The sequence below is a fragment of the Pagrus major genome, chromosome 4, assembly GCF_040436345.1.
Source record: "Pagrus major chromosome 4, Pma_NU_1.0".
Taxonomy (NCBI): domain Eukaryota; kingdom Metazoa; phylum Chordata; class Actinopteri; order Spariformes; family Sparidae; genus Pagrus; species Pagrus major.
In genome coordinates, this window is record NC_133218.1 from 811,256 (window position 1) to 831,037 (window position 19,782).

General features: G+C 44.1%; 1 protein-coding gene across 1 annotated transcript in view; it reads right to left on the reverse strand.

Annotated features, from left to right (window-relative positions):
* The window catches only part of LOC140995090 (ADAMTS-like protein 3), a 332,910-nt gene that overhangs the window by 75,310 nt on the left and 237,818 nt on the right, over window positions 1-19,782 (reverse strand). Inside the window, exon 3 of the mRNA XM_073465011.1 lies at window positions 9,049-9,094. Within this exon, the coding sequence (XP_073321112.1) occupies window positions 9,049-9,094 (46 nt within the window). The remainder of the gene's footprint in view (window positions 1-9,048; window positions 9,095-19,782) is intronic.

A 19,782-nucleotide genomic window follows, 5' to 3' on the forward strand; every position in this document is an offset into this window, starting at 1 on the left:
CACCCTGTCAAAGGCCTTCTCGGCATCCAATGACAGAATGGCAGTGTCCGTACAGCCAGATTTATTAAACACTATATTAAGTACTCTACGGATATTGTGAAAGCCCTGCCTTCCCTGCACAAAGCCATTCTGGTCAGAGTGAACTATTTCCAGTAAACTCAGTTCAAGCCGTCTAACCAATACTTTACAGAGAATTTTGAGATCATTATTAAGCAGTGAAATTGGTCTATAAGATCCACAGAGAGTGGATGTCTTCCCTGGCTTCAACAACAAAGTAATTACTGCTGTATTGAGAGAAGGAGGAAGGGATCCGCTATCTAAAGACTCACGATACATCTGGAGCAGAGGTGGTATTAGTTTAGTTCTAAAGGTTTTATATATATCTCGATGGGAATCCCGTCCGGTCCAGGGGTTTTTCCCCCCTTCATGCTACCTATAGCCGCAGACAATTCTTCGGCCTCTAAGTCAAGCTCTAGAGCAGCCTGAGAGTCTTCCTTTAGGGGGACAAAGTCTAATAAATCAAGAAATTCCTTTTGTTTTTGAAAAGCTGAGGACGTATAATCCGAACGGTATAAATTTTCATAGAAGCTTGAAAAAGTCTTATTAATTTCTTTAGGGTCACTAGTTACCAAGCCTTCATCTGTTTGTATCGTATTTATTGCTCTTTCAGTTTCCATCTGTTTAATATGCCAAGCTAGGAGCTTACTAGCTTTCTCACCCTGTTCGTAATAGGACTGCTTCAGTTTCATCAAGTTTTTAGTTGCCTTATTTGTAGATAAAACATTGTATTTAGCTCTTAGCTCATTAAGTTCCACAAATAAGTGTTGAGAAGGATTTGCAAAGTAGTTTGTTTCAGTATCCTTTATCTTTTTTTCCAGTTGTTCCATCTCCAATCTAAACTGCTTGTGTTTAAAGCTTGTGAAGCTTATCATCTGGCCCCTCAAAAAGGCCTTAAAAGCCTCCCATCATATAGCAGCTGATGTCTGATTTGTATTATTTTCAAAATAATAATCAATTTGTGTTCCAATAAACTCTATAAATTTTGGATCCCTAAGCCAAAATGCCTGGAGACGCCATCTTGGGGAGTAGATACCAAGGAGGCAGAAACCAAATAATAATCAATTCTGGAGAAAGTCTGACATGTACTGGAGAAACAAGAGAAAGTTAGTTGGTCAGGATGATTCTCTCTCCAGATGTCAATTAAGTTAAATTCTTTAATATACTGTAGCAGCTCCTTTCTTGTCTGATTATGGGAAGCATCAATTCCAGTAGATCTATCCATTCGAGGCTGTAAAGCACAATTAAAGTCCCCACCTATGATAAAGTTGCCAGGTAAAGTAGCCAAGGACAAAAACAGGTGTCTAAAAAAAGACGGATTATCTTCATTGGGCCCATAGATATTAACCAGATTTAATCGAACTGAGAGAATCTCACACTGAACAATGAGGTATCTGCCTAATCGATCTTCATCCACACTAATAAGATGAAAAGGCACAGAATTGTGTATCAGTGTGATTACTCCACGTGAGTGTGAACTGAAAGAAGCTGAGAATACTCGACCAGGCCACCTCCTCCTCACTTTGATTACATCTTCAGGGGTCAAGTGCGTCTCCTGGATAAAAACTAGTTTAGCTTTTAACTGCTTGATCCTACTCATAACCTCTTTTAGCTTGACAAGTTTGTTTAACCCCCTTACATTCCAAGATGTAAACTGCAGTTCAGATGACATGTTGTAATGACAATGAAATTGGCTGTAGTAAACTTGAAATGACGAATTAGAACACTATGAACATGATTGAGTGTACATCCCCAACTGAGATACACCCATCCCTCCCACAGTACACACATCCAAACCATGACGCCTAACTGGTCCGCCTGCGTCCACAGCGCAGCGAGGAGCAGCATGCCCAACAACCATAGCAGAGCCCCGCATGAAACATCATTAATATAAGTCAAACTACGTTTATAGCAACCAAACAGCTATTTGCACGATTTAAACAGTGTTTAAATTGGCTCCCTGTGAGGTCAGAGAGCATAGTTCAGAGACTTAAACATACCAGCCATACAATCAGGTCTCAGGTTGTCTCTTTTTCCACGGATCCCGGGGTACAGTCCTTCAAACCATGCACAAAATCCTTCGCTCCCGCTGCGGTATCAAAGATGTGTCGTCTCCCCTTAACAGTCACCAGGAGTTTTGCCGGATGAATTATCCCATAGCGCAGAGTCGGGATGGAGAGGGAAGCCAGCTCTTTCTTCACCGAGTCAAAGACTTTCCTCCGTCTGACCAGATCAGCAGAAATGTCGGGGAAAAACATGACTCTCTGGTTGTCGTAGAGTATTTCCCCCTTGCTCCTGGCAGCCTTCATGACCCGAGACTTGTCCGCGTAGTTTAGGAACTTCATTATTTCCACTCTGGGACGCACACCAGAGCGGCCCCCTGCCTCAGTATCATTAACGCCGGCTCCGCCGATTCTGTGCGCCCTCTCTATCAGTACGGGTCGTGGAAAATTATGTTCACCTAGCACTTCAGGAATCCACCTTTCCAGAAAGGCACACATATCAGACCCTTCTACCTTCTCTGGGAGACCGACCAGGCAAGATTCGAGCGGCGGGCTCGATTTTCCAAGTCGTTCACTTTTGAGACTAGCTCTTCAATAGCCGCTTTCATGGTGCTGGTCTGTGTTTTCAAAGATGCTACATCGTCTTGATTGGTGCTAATTCTGTCCTCCGCTTCAGTAACATGTACTGACACTGCCTTCAGATCGCTCTGCATTCCCTCAATAGCACTGAACAGGCCGTCAAACCTCAGTGCGAATTCTCCTTTCATTGCGCTAATGGCGCTAAGAATTGGGCTCGAGCTAGCCACCACATATGAGTCTCCATTGCTAGCATTAGCATCTGCCATTCCCGGATCACCTGTAGCTTCTGCTTTAGATGATTTCTGAGTTTTTGCAGCTTGTTTCGGAGGCATTAGGGCTGGTTGTTCTTGATTCCACACAAATTGTGACAATTCACAGGTCCTACACTGGCTGTTTGGTTAGTTTGTTCTCTGAATTTTCACGGGAGCTCCGACACACGTATGCTCAGCACAGCGCCATAACCGGAAGTCCCCTGTAGACTCCCTTATGAGTAATAGCTGGGTAGGCGAAAGCTGATGCTTCCAGCAACACGTAACTCTGGGACTGCATTGAAATGGGCCTGCCGCTGTATTTATCTCCTCCGGCCGTGGCGGAAACTGATGCGTTCAGGTGCGCTCGCAGACAATGGGAGATGGGAGTTTCAAACCTGGGGGGCCTGTGACAAGCAGGCACCACCTACTGGACATTAGGGTTGGTGCACTTTACTTTGTTTAGCAGGCTATGTTAGTGCAAGGAGGCCGCATTTAAGCATTGAGCTACACGCGGGCTGATCTGACGTCAGAACCATGTGGACGGTCCCAACATTGCATATGGCATGTTGTTGAAAAGTTGCACCTGCGCCTTGCTTGTCAGAGGTAAGCTGAGGGCAGGAAAGGAGTCCTGGCAATTGTAGGCTGGATTTAGCAGGTGTTGCAAGAAATTATAGGGTTGCTTCCAGCTATCATCACCAACAGTTTGGTGTCCAGTACGGACCAGTTTAGGCGGATGTTGGAAAAGTGCGGCTTTGCTGGAGAAGGCTTTATGTACAGGTAGAATATGTTACTGGCGTGTTAAGTGTAGGAACACATGTCCATCGCCTCTGCATTACACTGAGGCCCTGTTTTTCTTGTCAACTCTGTTAATCTGGATGAAGCACCTCTACAGGAAGAGGGGCGCCATCTTATCTCCTGGCAGAGAGGACAGTGTTTTTCTTTGTTCATAAATACTTCAGATGAGGACACTCTTAATTAATTTACAACCCAAAGCCTTTGAATGAACTTTCTCTCCCTTCCAAACAGATAAATTCTTCCCACAGGTCATGTTGAGTCCTCTGCCAGTTCACCAGGAGGGACGAACGAACTGGTCATCAGAAGGTGTCAATACAGAGTCTTTACATGTGTAAATTAAGTAACACATCGAATGGCTCTCTTCCCCTTTGTTTTACTGTATTTCTTTCTACCTGTGTCTCTCTCCTCCTCTCTAACTTCTAATTCACACATGAGCTTGAGAGGACACTGGAAACCTTTTTACCATTTGTTATTGTGATACTCCCGTCTGTTATTTACGAAACATCTGGTCTCACTATCTGTGGGGCATTCCACCCAAATGGTCTCTGTGTTCCTCCAGATTTCAGACCATTTCTAATTAACCATTAAGTCAGGATCTCATTCTTTTAATTCCAACGGATTAAGAGCCAGTAAGAGAAGTTCATAAAACTGATCTTTCTCCCGTTTCTCTGTGGTGAAATTTGACTGAAATCAAGTTTAATGTTTAAATGTGTCTTGTGTTTGGTGGAACCACAGTACCCTCCAGTGGTGAGTCTGGGTACAAAGGAATTAGACTGTCGGGAGATCTTTTGTTTAATACGTTTTTCCCTGATTACTAGTAAAAGTCTGTAATATGTTTCTTCATTTACAAGCATTAAGCCAGAACTAGAAGAAGCGTATAAATGGTCAATTCTATCAGTTCTACTGTATCTTTAAGTGTTTTCATGTTTGATCCAGTGTTAATTTCTTTTAAATGTTCAGCGAATTTAATCAGGTCATATTATTTCATTGTTAGATAAAGTCCATTTATTTTGCCATGGTAAGGTCCTGAGAAAGGCGAAGCACGATCTCGAAACATTAAATCGGTTTAAATTTAATTCAAGTTTCGTAAGTGTAGGCGATTGATATGATCCACAGTGAAAATCGTCAGCCCTCCCCTTGGGACCGCCTGCTGATTTGGACTACAAAAACCAAGAGACAGCTCTCGCTCACTCTTCTTGTAACTCTCTTCTCGTTAAATTTTTCCCTTCTTTTAACTTTTTCAATCTTTACCTTTTGTATTTTTGCGACACGCTCTTAGGCAGAAATCTCTGCACAATTGACCACGTGCGATTTTTACCTCAATCTTATAAATTGAGGACGCACTGATTTTAAGTGCTTTCGTTTTTGTTAAGTATCATTATTTTACTCAGTAGAAGTTAATTTAACTTAATTCGTCTTATTTTGAGTAATAACTGAGGACTCGCCCGGCCAGCGTTATTCTCTAGTTATTTTCGTCAAGAAAGTTGAATTAGTTCGATCAAAAGTTCAGAGTCACCACTCCATGCAAGAAGAAGACTTTTATTACGACCAGCAACGTTAATAAAGATGTGCAGTAATTGCCTGCATCAACAAACCATGTGAACGGTTTGCAACGAGAGACTCTTTGCCAAGCCGAGACCGGCCTGCCTCCAACGCTCACAAGCGGTGCCATCCCGCTGGGCAGCGGACCGGGACCTTCCTGCTGAGTACTGGACGGACTGCGCTCTCCCTCCGACACCTGGACGAGAGAACCACCCACTGGGAGACCGGACGAGCTGCGACTTCCCTCCGGCTCTTGGACCGGCACTGCAAGCCGCAGACGAGCCGCGACTCAACTCCTGCTCTTGGACCGGCACCGCAAGCCGCGGTCAAGCCATCAACTCCAGCGAAAGGTTCAAGGTGGACGTCTCCAACTCTACAGGCAAAGTAGGCTAAACACCCATGCACACTGCTGGAGTCACACGCATGTTTCCTGAGTTGGTGTCTCTTTACTTTTCATTCATAGTAATCTTTAATTAATAAGAAATCCGGTTAGGGTCTCGTTAGTGTCAAAATTACTCCCGTAATCTTTGAATGCTTCCCAGACTCACGACTTTACCATCCGCTCATCTCCATACATTCATCACCATGATCATTTAGTCTCCACATTTTATGTTATCATTGTTGTTTGCTTGAATCATCCTTTCATTTATTCACCCTGATTTATTTAGTAAATAAACATATTTAACCGTACGTCGTTGTCTGTGCAGGTTTGTTTTAATGTGGAGAACCGATGGAAACTGTGTAGAAATCACTGCTTCATTTGTGAGATTGAATAAATTGATCTGAAATTGATTAGAATTTGATTAATTACCTCCGGATTATTCAAATAGATAAAACATCGGAGGTGGTGCCCCACCTCCGATAACGAGTGTTTTATTAATCGCCAGTGATTAATAGATTACATTTATTAGTAGTGTATCTCCTACATAAGGTTAAGGTCGCCGATGAGGGTAAAATAGGCATCTAGTTCTTGCCTTCTGTAAAGGAAAGTGGAGCAGATGACGTCACGGTAAATGCCGGAAGCAACAAGAAACTGCCCTATAGATAAGTCTCTGGATATCTGGGGAATGCAGACAAATTGCTGTGATATTTTCCCCGGTGGCAATAGCTTTATTGCACTCGGAGGAAGGCAGGATGAGACTGACTAGGTTTGTGTCTTTACCTTGAAAAATCTATTTATTTATTTTTACCTTAGCCAGGGGAGATATGTGTTACAGGGTCACCTTCCTCTTTAAGGTGGTGGCCTGGTCGAGAGGGAAACCTGGGGCTGCTGAGATGCCGTGGTCTTGGAGCTGAGATGGGAGGAAATAGATCTGGTTTATTGGAGTGCCTCTATGCTGCCTGCTTGAGGAAATGAGTGCAATTCCCAGCAGCAATCGGTGCAGGAATCCAGATCCTCCAGAAGAGGATCATGATTGGAGTCGGACATCAGCTTTGAGGTTAAAAACGAGATGCAACACGGGGTAAGTAGAGCGTATGCCATTCGCACGAATGCCTGAAATGACAGCTGACAGCAGAAAGGAGAGCGGTTTTAAGTTTGACAGCATAGACGTGATTGGCTGATAGTGTTTGTGGCAGAATGTGGAAACATCCATGTCAGGTGAATGGAGGGAGCATGGAAAGAGGTAAATGAAATGATAGTCTTCCTGATTGAACTTAGGCTGAGCTTCATTTTAAACTCCTCCTTACTGTACACATACTTACAAAGCCATCCACCATGCTCAATAACTGCAATATCTCACAGACTCAACCCAACCCATACTGGATTTATGAGAATGACACCGATATTTAAAATCCATTTTGAAATTTACCGATATTGATGTTTATATGGTTTGCTGATGGTTTATAAAACATCACTTTTCAAAATAAACAATACTATAAAATAAAACAGAACTATTTAATAGAGATTCTATAAACCAAGGTGTGTACTTGAACAGGGATTAATCTGTGATTTTGCTTTTAAAGAATCATCTGTACCTTGTGAAAAGAAGCCTGGAGGGCTGAAACTTGTTTGGTAGTTTATTTTGACATTTCTGTACCTCTATCTGCTTACATATAAGCTGATTCTAATATAATAACACAAGCTATGATACTTAACTGTATGTATAAACCTGATTTTTCCTACTGGGTCCTACTAGAAATCTGAAAAAGATTATGCAGAATTTCCAGGATATGTGGGAAACCTGAATATGAGTGGTCAAGGTCTGCAGTCAGATATGTGACTGCCATGACGATTCAAACCACACTTCTTAGTGGTTAATAAAATATCAGCTACAACATGTGTTTGTGTGATTAAGACTGGACAAAATCCAGGCTATGTGACTGTGGCAGAGGAGGTAATGCTACAGAAAAGCTGTCAACATCCAAACATCTGCTGCTTCTTTGAATTAAAACCTGTCTCAGATCATTAAGACACACTTGTTCCACTGGTGACAGACTTGTGGCAGCCAATAACTGTGTGGTCTTCTCTCTGACTGAGATCTGGACACATCTAGTCTGGCACACTGAGCTTCACTCATTCACACTCGCCAGGCTAGATCCTTCTGATGCCTGTATGGAGCCAAGTAAACAGAGCCCTCAGTTCAGACTGAGTTAGCCCCCATGTGTGAATGGGGGAGATGGGATAAATATTATTTTGGGAACACTTCCCACTGCATGTGATTGAAGCTCTACATTAAATCCAGATTAAACCACTTCAGTGGGAAGAGGAGAAATACGACTTGTGTTCCTCTGATTAAAAATGGTGTGGTTGTTTCAGCAGGCTGGCTGTGTGTTTGTGGATTGGGAAAGTCCCATTGTAGAACTACCATCATGGGATAGCTGTGGTTGTTTGTCTCTCGTGGATCAACAACTGTTGATATGACAGGATGGACTGTCAAGGACTGGTGAAGAGACTATTCATATATAAAATTCAACTTTATTAAGGCAAAACAATGAAGGTGTCCTTTATTCCCCAACTTTGGTCACATGCATTGCATAAAATATTTGTGGTATGACATGAATTAATCTCAATAGTCGTAGAGGGCTGAGAGCACATTTCATACCTGCTGAGTCCTCAGTTTCATATTCTTTCCTCTTTTGACCAAATCAACAGGACATAGCTTAAATATTTAGTCCCTGGAAGTTTTATAGCACAAAAAAGTCTCTACAGATCACCCATAGCTGCCTGCTGAGCTTTGAATCTTTCGCAGTGAGCGGGGAGAAAAACTGAGGAATTCGGGGAGCTGTGGTCATGTCTCATAGTAACTGCTGTTTTAAGAACGAAAATCTTGGAATGATTACAGCAAGAAAAGGCTGCTGTTCATCACAACTACTTGTTTTAAGACAGATTTGAAAATTTGTGAACCTAACCTTTACTGTTCAGGTATCAATCACAGCCATGGAAGAAATCACCTTGGCTCACTATAGGAAACAGGAAACAAAGCAATCTCCCATGATAAACCACCCATCCACACCAACCTTCTCCCTGTGTGGACTGTAGCTCTATAATAATCTCACCCGACTCCCTCTTCTGCTCCCAGTGCACTAGAGTCCTAGATTCCTATAGCAGCTAGAGGGTGTTCTCCATCAGATGCAAACACATGTTGTTTTTTGGCTACTTGCTGAAACAAGAGATCCTGTCATTTTTTATTTAAATACACATCACCTTCAAAAAGGTTTAAATGTGGAAACCCTCTCAGATGACCTTCAAAAAGGTTTAAATGTGCAAACCCTCTCAGATGACCTTCAAAAAGGTTTAAATGTGCAAACCCTCTCAGATGTATAAATATAAATTAATGTAACAACTAATATTAACCATGAGTAATAAATATTCGACTCACCATGTTGCTGCAGGTTCTGTATCGGATGTTTTTGCCATCACAGCTTCTGCAAAACAAGGTAAAAGAAAATTCTAAGCACTAATGCCAACTAACATGTGACTCTGTGATGTATGAGCTGTGTGAAATAAAATAATCAAAAGCTCTGAAAACATTTAATGCCATAGATTAAGAAAGATTTTCTCATCTGACATCTGACAGAGATTATTTTTATGAATGAAAGTGCCACTGCCATCGGGAGTGCCCCCCAATGAGGGATCTATAGTAGTGGTGGTGAATAAGTCTTCTGTTATCTCTTATCTTATTTGTTAGTGCTTTGACAAAATCTCTATAACTGTGCAATGCAATGATTACATTTTAATTTAGAAAATCTCTACTACAGCTAGATAATTCTTTCATTCATAAAAATAATATATATATATATCTATATATATATATCTATATATATATATATATATATATATATATATATATATATATATATATATATATATATATATAGATATGTATATAAGGCCTGGGCGAAGACCCATATCAACATCGGCAGGGCTTTTCAAAGGTGTAGAGACCTCCAAGAATTGAAAGGGCTGAAAATGGATGCAGAAGTTACTGTGTTTCTGCTTGACTGGTGGGTAATTTTAGCGTTGCTATGTTTCACAGAACTGCCACGAATTTGGGGGGCGGAGTTTCTGAATGAGCACTGATGTGATGGGTGTGTTTGTTTGGCCGCAAATTCAAATATCAACTGTCTTTCCCCAGAATCAATGACTATATAATTCCTTTAGTCATTGTGCTTGAATGGTAGCAGATTTCTCAGCAGTGGAGATCCCCAAACCTCTGCTAATAAAACCAACAAGGCTGAAGACAGCTGAGGGTGAGTGGGAAAGAAGTCTTTTGTTTGGTCTTTGTTTTAGGTGGACTAATCATTTAAGTGACTAAAAAACAATTTATACAAATGTATTTTTCCCTTATTAAAAACTATATGTGAAGACAATGTCTGAAAACTACATGTGACTTCCTGTTTGAATTGTGATGAACTCAACCTTTTGTAAGACTGTACATTTCTGATTACCCAGTGTATTGTACTGTGCTGTTTGTCATGCTGCTCTCCATCTTCTAGGCCTGAATATTTCTCCTACTTTTTCACCTTGAACTTTGTTGAGCTTCTCTCTCTTTGCTCTGAAAAGGACCTGTAGGTACATTCCTAAAATGTGAAAAAACATTTTGGATGACTACAAACATACACAAACTCATATTAACCCAGTGAAATAGGCTACTGATGCATGTGTGCAATGTGCCATAGCAGTACATTCTTTTCCCCATGACAGCATGGATACGCTGTTAAATCCGTTCCACCTTGTTAGTAACAATAACAACAACCCAATCTCTCGGTGTGTGTTAACTACTATAAAGTGCATATTTCTCCTGCTGGCTTACAATAACATTAGACTAAACTGGTAGCAGCTCATTTATCCCAGTGTAAAGCCAGCCTGGTCTAATCGACCATTTAGGTCAGACAGAGCGGCGAGAACAACACAGCAGCCATTCAGCAGCCGGCTCCATGCTAAACCAGACACAGCAAGACATGGCTCCATATTAACGAACCAAATAATAGATTTCACCAATTGAAATGTATCAACTCCTCAACATGGTTGGACAAACTGGTAGTGCGCGCACACGTACGTGTGTGTGTGTGTGTGTGTGTGTGTGTGTGTGTGTGTGTGTGTGTGTGTGTGTGTGCGCATATGTATGTAGTATGAGTTTTCGGGGTGTGAGAATGTCTGCAGCTATGGCCATTAGTCTTCTTCTAAACTCACAGCTCTGAGATGGCCACAGAGCAGGTCTGCTGATGGCTTATTCAGGACACGACACAACTATGCCAACCAGCACACTGTAGAAAGGAGCAACGTTGAAGAAATACTGTGAAGGCTTGTTTTGTTAATAATTGCTACAACAATATGTTAAACCTGAACTTTTTATTTCAGCGTTTCCAGACCTTTTTTGTGGACGCCCCACCAACACCATTGTCAGATGAGCTCAAGTGTAGTTTAAACTGTGTTATTTAACACTGTCGATACACATAGCAAGGTTAATGAGAGTGATCCTGTCTATTTGTCTTTTATCTAGTTTTTCTCTTTTTTTGTTTGATGCATTTTTAATCCCATGTGTATGGTGGCCCTGAAGTGCAAATCACAATAACTAATAGAAAAGCAAAACAAAACAACTCAACAAAACACAACAGCAAATACATTTTGTATTGTTTTTTGTTATTTTTATTTCCACACAGTTGTTGTGTTGTCCTATTTGTCATTGTATTTTGTGATTTGTTGTTTTGTTTTGTAATTTGCCGCTGTGATATGCACTTTCGGCCACCATACTACTAACTATATTATAAACTAACTATACCACCTGTCAAGGCATGGTCATAAGACCTCTGTGGGTTTCCTGTGTTGTCTGGCACCAGGCCTTTGTAGTGGATCCTCTAGGGTTAGGGGGTGGGGCCTCCATGCATTGGACTTGTTCTAGCACATCCCATAAATGCTCGATCGGATTGGAATAGAGCATCTATGGGACGTACTAGATGCTAGGGCTGTTGTGTTCCTCAAGCCGTTCCTAAGCAGTTTTTGTGGTGTGGCAGGGTGCATTGTCCTGCAGGGTGGACACTGTCATCTGGAGTTTCTCCAATTGTGTTGCCAACTCCCCAATTTGTTTTTTTCTTTTCCTTCATGGTTTTATATAGGTTCTTGGGCAAGTAAAAGGTCTTAAAAATTAAAAAGCCCTCAGTCGCCCACCGGAAACACTGCCCCTGACGTGCCTGAAACGCCTCCTCAGTAGTCCTGCCTTTAATTCTGTGAGACCTTGACATTACACTACGCAACCATGTCATACATTTGCGTCATTTATGCCGCCACTCACTGTAGATACTACCATGAATGTGAAGTGATACTAACTTGCTGATAACACAGACAAGGTGAATGGTACTGGCTCAGGCTGACCAATCAGTACAAAGTGAGTATTCCATAGGCGGGCCTCAATGAGACAGTAGCTAAAACACAATATCTCAGGGCGAGTAAACAGGCCTGCTGCACAGGCCAGTACAAGAAAACTGATGTGTGGTTTTTTTGAGAGCATTGAAGCATATAAACCTTTTCTAGAAGTAACCCAAAATAAAATTATGAACCTGAGCAGAAATTATGAAATGAGCAGAATATGTCTCCTTCAACTCATGTTATCCATGCCTACATTATAAAATCATATAACCTTATAACATTATCTAGTGGTAGCTTAGCTAACATTAGCTATCTAGCTAATAATGATCAGATATATCCAGAAAATGCTCTTAGCCTATGCTAATCAGCTTGTTGATATATACAAGAAATGTTAGCTAAGCCATGATCTCCAGAAAAAATTGTCAGGGTGCAGTGCACCGGCAGCAGATGCAGCGTGCAGCAATGGCGATTCTGAGGGGTGGCCTGAAAACTCATTGGCCACCCCTGTGGCCACCCCAGATCTGATAGGTAGTTGGTCAAGTTCGTCAACACAAGAAACAAGAGAAATGCTGTCAATCAATGATGACAGCTGATCAGCTAATTTAGGGCCAGTTTTACATTTTTAACTAACACAGTAATAGTCGTACTGAGGCTGTGAGAGCTGATTTCTGCTCAGCGGATGTTTGGCCATGCAGGTCTGATAGGTGAGCCATGAGAGATGAGCACGGCACGCTGCATCTGCTGCCGGTGCTGCTGCTGGTCCGGTCGTTAATGAAACAGGAGGACGTCACAGTGACAACATCAACTGCTGGATAAAAACGCTGAAATCTGTCGATTGAGAGGTATGGTAATTTAATGTTTAGTTATGTCGTAGTTCCCTCTGAATGTGTAGGAAAACTTTGTCTTTTAGCTGCTAGCTAGCTAAGCTAGCTAGTGCAGTGTAGTTCGTCTTTTAGCTGCTAGCTAAAAGACGAACTAGCTGCTAAGCTAGCCTAGCTTAGCAGCCTGCAAACCAAGTTAAGCATTTAATGTTAGCGTTTTGTTTTTTTATTGTTATTTGGATACCGCCATGAAATATGTAACTCTGTTTTCTGGACTGAAGACTGAGGGTGTTTTTTGCAGATGTGTGTGTTCAATAGAGCTAATGTTATATTTTTGACCAACCAGTGTGTGAAATAGTGTGACAGTCTAGATTTAAGTAGCTATAACACAAGAACAAGCTGTGATTTATTTATTTGCTCTGCGATTTAAGGGCTGTTTAAAGACTTTTTTCTCTTGGAGATCAAGGACTTTCTGTTTGTATCAATTAGCTCATCTTCACAGTTCACATGTTTTAGACGTTAAATAGGCAGAGGCAGAGCAAATTGCATTCAAATGCCACAAATGCTTGAGATGCAATATGTGTTAATTGTGTTATTAAAAGTGATCGAAGATGTCGGTAGTTATGTAAAAATAAACCTTTGTAGATACTATAAATAGACATAATTAGGCACATTGTTGACACCTCCTTTCTTTTTGACATTTTAATGGAGTCAAAGCTGTTATTTAAGGGCTTCCAGAGCCCCACGAACATCCTGTATTTTGCACACTGATTCTAACCCAATTTGACAATGTTCCTGCTTGACGTTTGTAGTTATAGCTATTACTTCAAAGTGAATTGATTGATTGATTGATTGATTGATTGAGTGATTGAATTACATTTCTTTGCTTTACTAATTTAGGCGCCATCTTGTGGTTAAATAAAAACACACCTGGCAAAGAACAAGCCAAAAAAATCAAATTCCAGTATCTCCAACAAATGATATCTAAGCTAAATAATAACATAAACTAAGCATGTAAAGAACAACAAATATTTCTGTTTTTTCCTTACAAGCTTACTTTATCTTTTGCTTACAGATAAACTTTTTAATAAGGCCTATCTTTAAGTATTAAACTTTGATTTGAAGTTTTTGGTTTGTTCTGTTGCCTGAATTGCTGTGTTTTTATGTAACCACAAGATGGCACCTCAATTAGTAAAGCAAACACAGGTAACAATACAGGTGACACCATGGGCGTAGGTTTCTATATAGATGGTCGTGACATGTCACAACCAATGTTCGAGGATTGCAAAATAGTCACTACCAATATTTGTCTGCTGCTGAGCCAGTAGTAACGTTAGTGAGTGGTAGTAGTGAGCATCTTCCAAACTGTGTCCGCTACTTGAAATGGATAAGAGGAAGAAACAGCTGAGAAACAGCGATTAAAAAGTTGAAGTCTCTGGAGGTGGAGGCTGCTAAATGTGCGAAGTTGACGGAGCTTTTTGGTGCCGGGACCAGTGACACCGACCCACCAGCAGCCACAGGTGCTGCTGCGCCGGGAGACGAGGGAGGAGGACCTGACGATGATGAGCGAGTGGAGGCAGACAGGGTCAGTAACGTCAGCCTGGGGCTGGCTCGGCTAAATGTTTGAGACATGTCCAAAACAAAGTAAAAAAACGTTTTTACATTGAATGTGATGCGACCTCACTAACATACTGATGAACGCAGCTGCCGCTAATGCTAACGTAGCTGCCGCTAATGCTAACGTAGCTCCTCAGGGACTGAAGTCGTTATTTTCTAACTTTGACAATCTAACATGTGGCAGCACATCAGCCCAGAGTTAAAGGGCTGTGACTGTTGGTAGTTGTGGTTGATTTTGTTCAAATACGCCGAATTGTGATATTATGGGTTATTATTGTTCAGATGATTTAGCTAAGCTAGCTAACAGATGCTAACGTCAGCGGTCTCTTGTTGCCATAGCAACAGTAAACATTCACGTGGCCTGATGAGCTGTAAACAGAGATACAAAACACAAGTAAACCTATAGCAAATAATAAATTTAATTTGCAATATTTACCATTGAATTTATTGTAATCTTTCAATTCATTTATTGTTTACTGAGGTGATAACTATCTAATAGGTATAATTTGTGTGTAAATGTGTTACTTTTACTGTAGTTTTCAAATGGCTGTGTATAGTGTTAGTGTATAGTCTTGAGCATTTTCAGGTCACAAAGATCTGGCTTTTTTGCATTGGGAAACACTAGTAAAGTGTCCTAATGAAAACACGACAAAGCCATTTGACTACCTTGTTCATAAATGATGGTGTCAGGACTTTTTTTTATGACACACACACTTTCATTGATAGGAATACTTGGTTTTGAGGAATGACCTCTATTTTGAGCATGTGACATGCTTTTGCAGGTTATCAACAAGGTTTTGCAGTTTGTACTAATTGTTTTGAGAAATGCACCAACTGTTGTGCAAATGTAAGTAATGATGTGAGAAAAACTCCACCCCGTCTCTGGTTTTGGGTTCTTCCCGTTAGTCTCGTCCCACCCCTGGTCATAACATAACTTCTGTTGTGATTTGACACTATAATGAACAAAGATTGATTGGTTGATTGCTATAGCTGTCAGTTTTAGTCCTTGAGTTCATAGCTACGTGCTTTATTTGTTAACTGCTATCAAGGAATATGACTCTCCTTTGTAGTATGTGTGAGAAAGGACGCCACGAGATTTGTGGACTTCTTCGTGGTTTCCGCTGATAATATAGTGGGCTGGTCTGGACAGAAAATGCCAGAGCTGAATTTTTGTCCCAGTCCACCCCTGGTAATGTCACTACCAAAGCTGAGACCAAACCTACGCCCTTGGGTGACACAGATGATGAGCTGATGACTGATTAATGTTATTCTATAGGATGAGTTAAGAGCAGTTGAATTTTGCTACCCTAATCTAACTTGTGAAGAGGTGAGGACTTTAATCCACTCCAAGGAAATGGCTCTTAGAAAATTTGTACCCTATCCTGAACATAATTACTGATTAAAAATAGACATGTTAAAATAACCAGAGATTCCTGAGGACTGTGATAGGTGGAAATGGAATTTAAAAAATTACTTTTTTTAAAAAGATTTTTTTACCAGCATAGACACCTTTATTTGACAGTTACAAGACAGGAAATCATGGGAGAGAGAGGGGATGTGACATGCAGCAAAGGACGTCCAGCCGGGAGTCGAACCACGGTCGGCTGCGTACGTGGTATTAAACTTCACTATGCCATGGCCACCCTGCACTAGCTTTGTGTCCCATCTTGGCCACCCCAATGAAAATGTCCTGGATACGCCACTGGAGTGTACCACTAGCAGGTATCACAGATACCTAGATAGAGTTTGCTTAGCTACATTAGTCAATAAGCCAGTGCTTCTCAAGGTCAGAGGCAAGTACGGCCCTTAGTTTTCATTATTTATAGTTAAAAGTTTACATATAAATAATGAAAACAATTAATGCAATGAATACTACCAATTTCCCCTTGGGGATCAAAAAAAGTATTTCTCATTCTGACCCTGTCACGGGTATGGTGAGGACCCAAAAGCAGCACAGGCAGACAGGATATCAGTCGGTAATGACTTTTATTTATCACTGGCGTCTAATACTCGTCCGAGAGTCCCGCCGTCGTCCTCCTCAGAGTAGGGGGGGCCTGCCCTGTCCTTGGCGTCGTCGCTGTCGTTCGGGGACTCCGACGGAGGATGTGGTCTGGGAGGTGGCCTGGTTTTGGATGTCTGGGTGAGGTTGCGTCGATGAAAGTCCCTGATGAGATTGTGGTCCAAGATGTCCCTCCCAGGGACCCAGGACCTTTCTTCAGGGCCGTAACCCTCCCAGTCCACCAAGTACTGGAATCCCCTCCCACGCCGGCGAGACTGCAGGAGGCGACAGACAGTGTAGGAGGGACCTCCATCGATGAGGCGAGGAGGCGGTGGGGGCGGCGTGGCCGGAACCAGGGCACTCTCTTGGACCGGTTTAAGCTTGGAGACGTGAAACGTGGGATGCACCCGCATGGTTCTAGGGAGTTTGAGCCTCACTGCCACCGGGTTGACGATCTCCTGGATCTCGAACGGGCCGATGAAGCGAGGAGCCAGTTTCTTGGATTCCACCCGGAGGGGAAGATCACGGGTGGAGAGCCAAACTTTCTGACCCGGTTGGTAGTCTGGGGCCTTGGAGCGGTGGCGATTGGAGGCCGCAGTGTAGCGGTCAGCGGCCCGGAGTAGAGCCGCCCTGGCTCGGGTCCAGGTCCTGCGACAACGGCGGATGAAGTCCTGGACAGAGGGGCAGGATGCTTCTCTTTCAAGTGCAGGAAAAAGCGGTGGCTGGAACCCATAGGTGCACTCAAAGGGTGAGAGACCGGTGGCGGAGCTGGTCAAGTTGTTGTGGGCGTATTCTACCCATAGAAGCTGTTCGGACCAGGAAGTAGGGTTTTGGGACGTCATGCAGCGTAGTGCCGTTTCCATCTCCTGATTCTTGCGTTCGGTCTGGCCGTTGGACTGGGGGTGGTACCCCGAGGACAGGCTGACGGTGGCTCCCAGGAGCGAGCAGAACTCCCTCCAGAATACTGAGGCGAACTGGGGACCTCGATCAGAGACCACGTCCACTGGGATGCCGTGGAGACGGATGACGTGGAGGAGGAGTAGTTTAGCCGTCTCTTTGGCAGATGGAAGTTTGGGCAGGGGCACGAAATGTGCCATCTTGCTGAACCGAAATACCACCGTTAGGATAGCAGTGTTGCCGCTGGATGGTGGTAGACCGGTGACGAAGTCCAAGGAAACGTGCGACCAGGGACGATGAGGTATAGGCAGAGGATGTAGAAGACCGGCAGGGGCATGGTGAGCCGGCTTGTGCTGGTTGCAGATGGGACAGGCATTGACGAAATCCCGAATGTCCTCATCCAGTGATGTCCACCAGAACCGGCGCTGCACAACGTCCTTGGTCCGATGGATCCCTGGATGACAGGTAAGTTGAGTGCTGTGGGCCCATTGAAGAACCTCGGATCGGAGGTCAGGCGGGACGAACAGACGGTTGGGAGGGCAAGCGCTGGGTCCGGGCTGGTCTTGGGCGGCGGCCCTGACCCTCTCCTCGATCTCCCAGGTGAGTGTGGCCACCAGACGAGAAGAAGGCAGGATAGTGTCTGGGTCGGCCCTGTACTGACGGGACAGGGCGTCGGGCTTGACGTTGCGGGACCCCGGTCGATAGGAGAGGGAAAAGTTGAAGCGGGTCAGGAAGAGTGCCCATCGGGCCTGGCGGGAGTTCAGTCTTTTAGCGGACCGGAGGTATTCAAGGTTCTTATGGTCCGTCCATACCAGAAATGGCAGTTTAGTCCCCTCGAGCCAGTGTCGCCACTCTTCCAAAGCCAACTTGACGGCGAGGAGCTCTCGGTTCCCAATGTCATAATTCCTCTCTGCCGGGGTCAAACGTCGGGAATAGAAGGCGCAGGGGTGCAACTTCTGGTCGGAGGCCGCTCTCTGGGACAAGACGGCCCCCACTCCTAAGTCGGAAGCGTCCACCTCGACCACGAACTACCGTTCAGGGTCCGGCATTTGGAGGATGGGGGCAGAGGTGAACCGTGTCTTCAGGGCCTGAAAAGAGTCATTGGCGGCCGTGGACCAGAGGAAGGGCACCTTGGAGGAGGTAAGAGCTGTGAGGGGGGCCGCCACCGAACTGTAGCCCCTGATGAACCTCCGGTAGAAGTTGGCGAAGCCCAGGAAGTGTTGAAGCTGCTTGCGGGAATCAGGGGCGGGCCAAGTGGTGACGGCAGAAACCTTGGCTGAGTCCATCTCCACGGTCCCTCTCCCTACGACGTACCCCAGGAAGGAGACAGACGAGGCGTGAAACTCACACTTCTCGGCTTTAACGAACAGGGAGTTTTCCAGGAGACGTTGGAGGACCTTCTGGACGTGATGCACATGTTCCTCTCTGGAGCGGGAGAAGATCAGGATATCATCGAGGTACACGAAGACGAACCTGTTGAGCATGTCCCTGAGCACGTCATTAACCAAGGCCTGGAAGACAGCAGGAGCGTTGGTGAGGCCGAAGGGCATCACCAGGTACTCGTAGTGACCGGTGGGGGTATTGAACGCCGTCTTCCACTCGTCCCCCTCGCGGATCCGGACCAGGTGATAAGCGTTGCGCAGGTCAAGCTTGGTGAATATGGTGGCCCCCTCTAGGAGCTCGAAAGCAGAGGAGATGAGAGGCAGGGGGTACCGGTTCTTGATAGTAATGTCATTTAATCCACGATAATCAATGCAGGGGCGGAGTGTCTTGTCTTTTTTCTCTACGAAGAAGAAACCGGCTCCAGCCGGAGACGAGGAGGGGCGGATGATGCCCGCCGCTAGACCATCGGTGATATATGTCTCCATCACCCCCCTCTCAGGAACGGACAGGGAATACAGACGTCCTCTGGGCGGCGTGTCACCGGGCTGGAGGTTAATGGCGCAGTCATAGGGCCGATGTGGGGGAAGGGAGGTTGCCTTGGCCTTACTGAAGACCTCCCTGAAGTCCAGATACTCAGCCGGGACCCCCAGCACATCGGTTGAAGAACTGGTCCCGGCAGAAGGTTGTGGTGTGGCGGCTTGCTTGAGGCAGACCTGGTGACAAGATGAACTCCACCCCAGGATCGCCCCTGTGGTCCAATCAAGGTGTGGATTGTGACGTCGGAGCCATGGGAACCCCAGGAGGAGAGGATGACGAGGAGAGTGCAGGATGTGAAACTGGAGTGTTTCATGGTGGTTCCTGGAAATTAACATCCGTATAGGCGCTGTCATGTGGGTCACAGTACCCAGAAGTCGGCCATCCAGAGCGTTGGTGGAGACTGGAGCTGGCAGGGGAATCCGACCGACACCCAGCTGCTGAGCTAGGTTAGAGTCCATAATATTGGCATCAGAGCCAGAGTCAATGAGTGTGG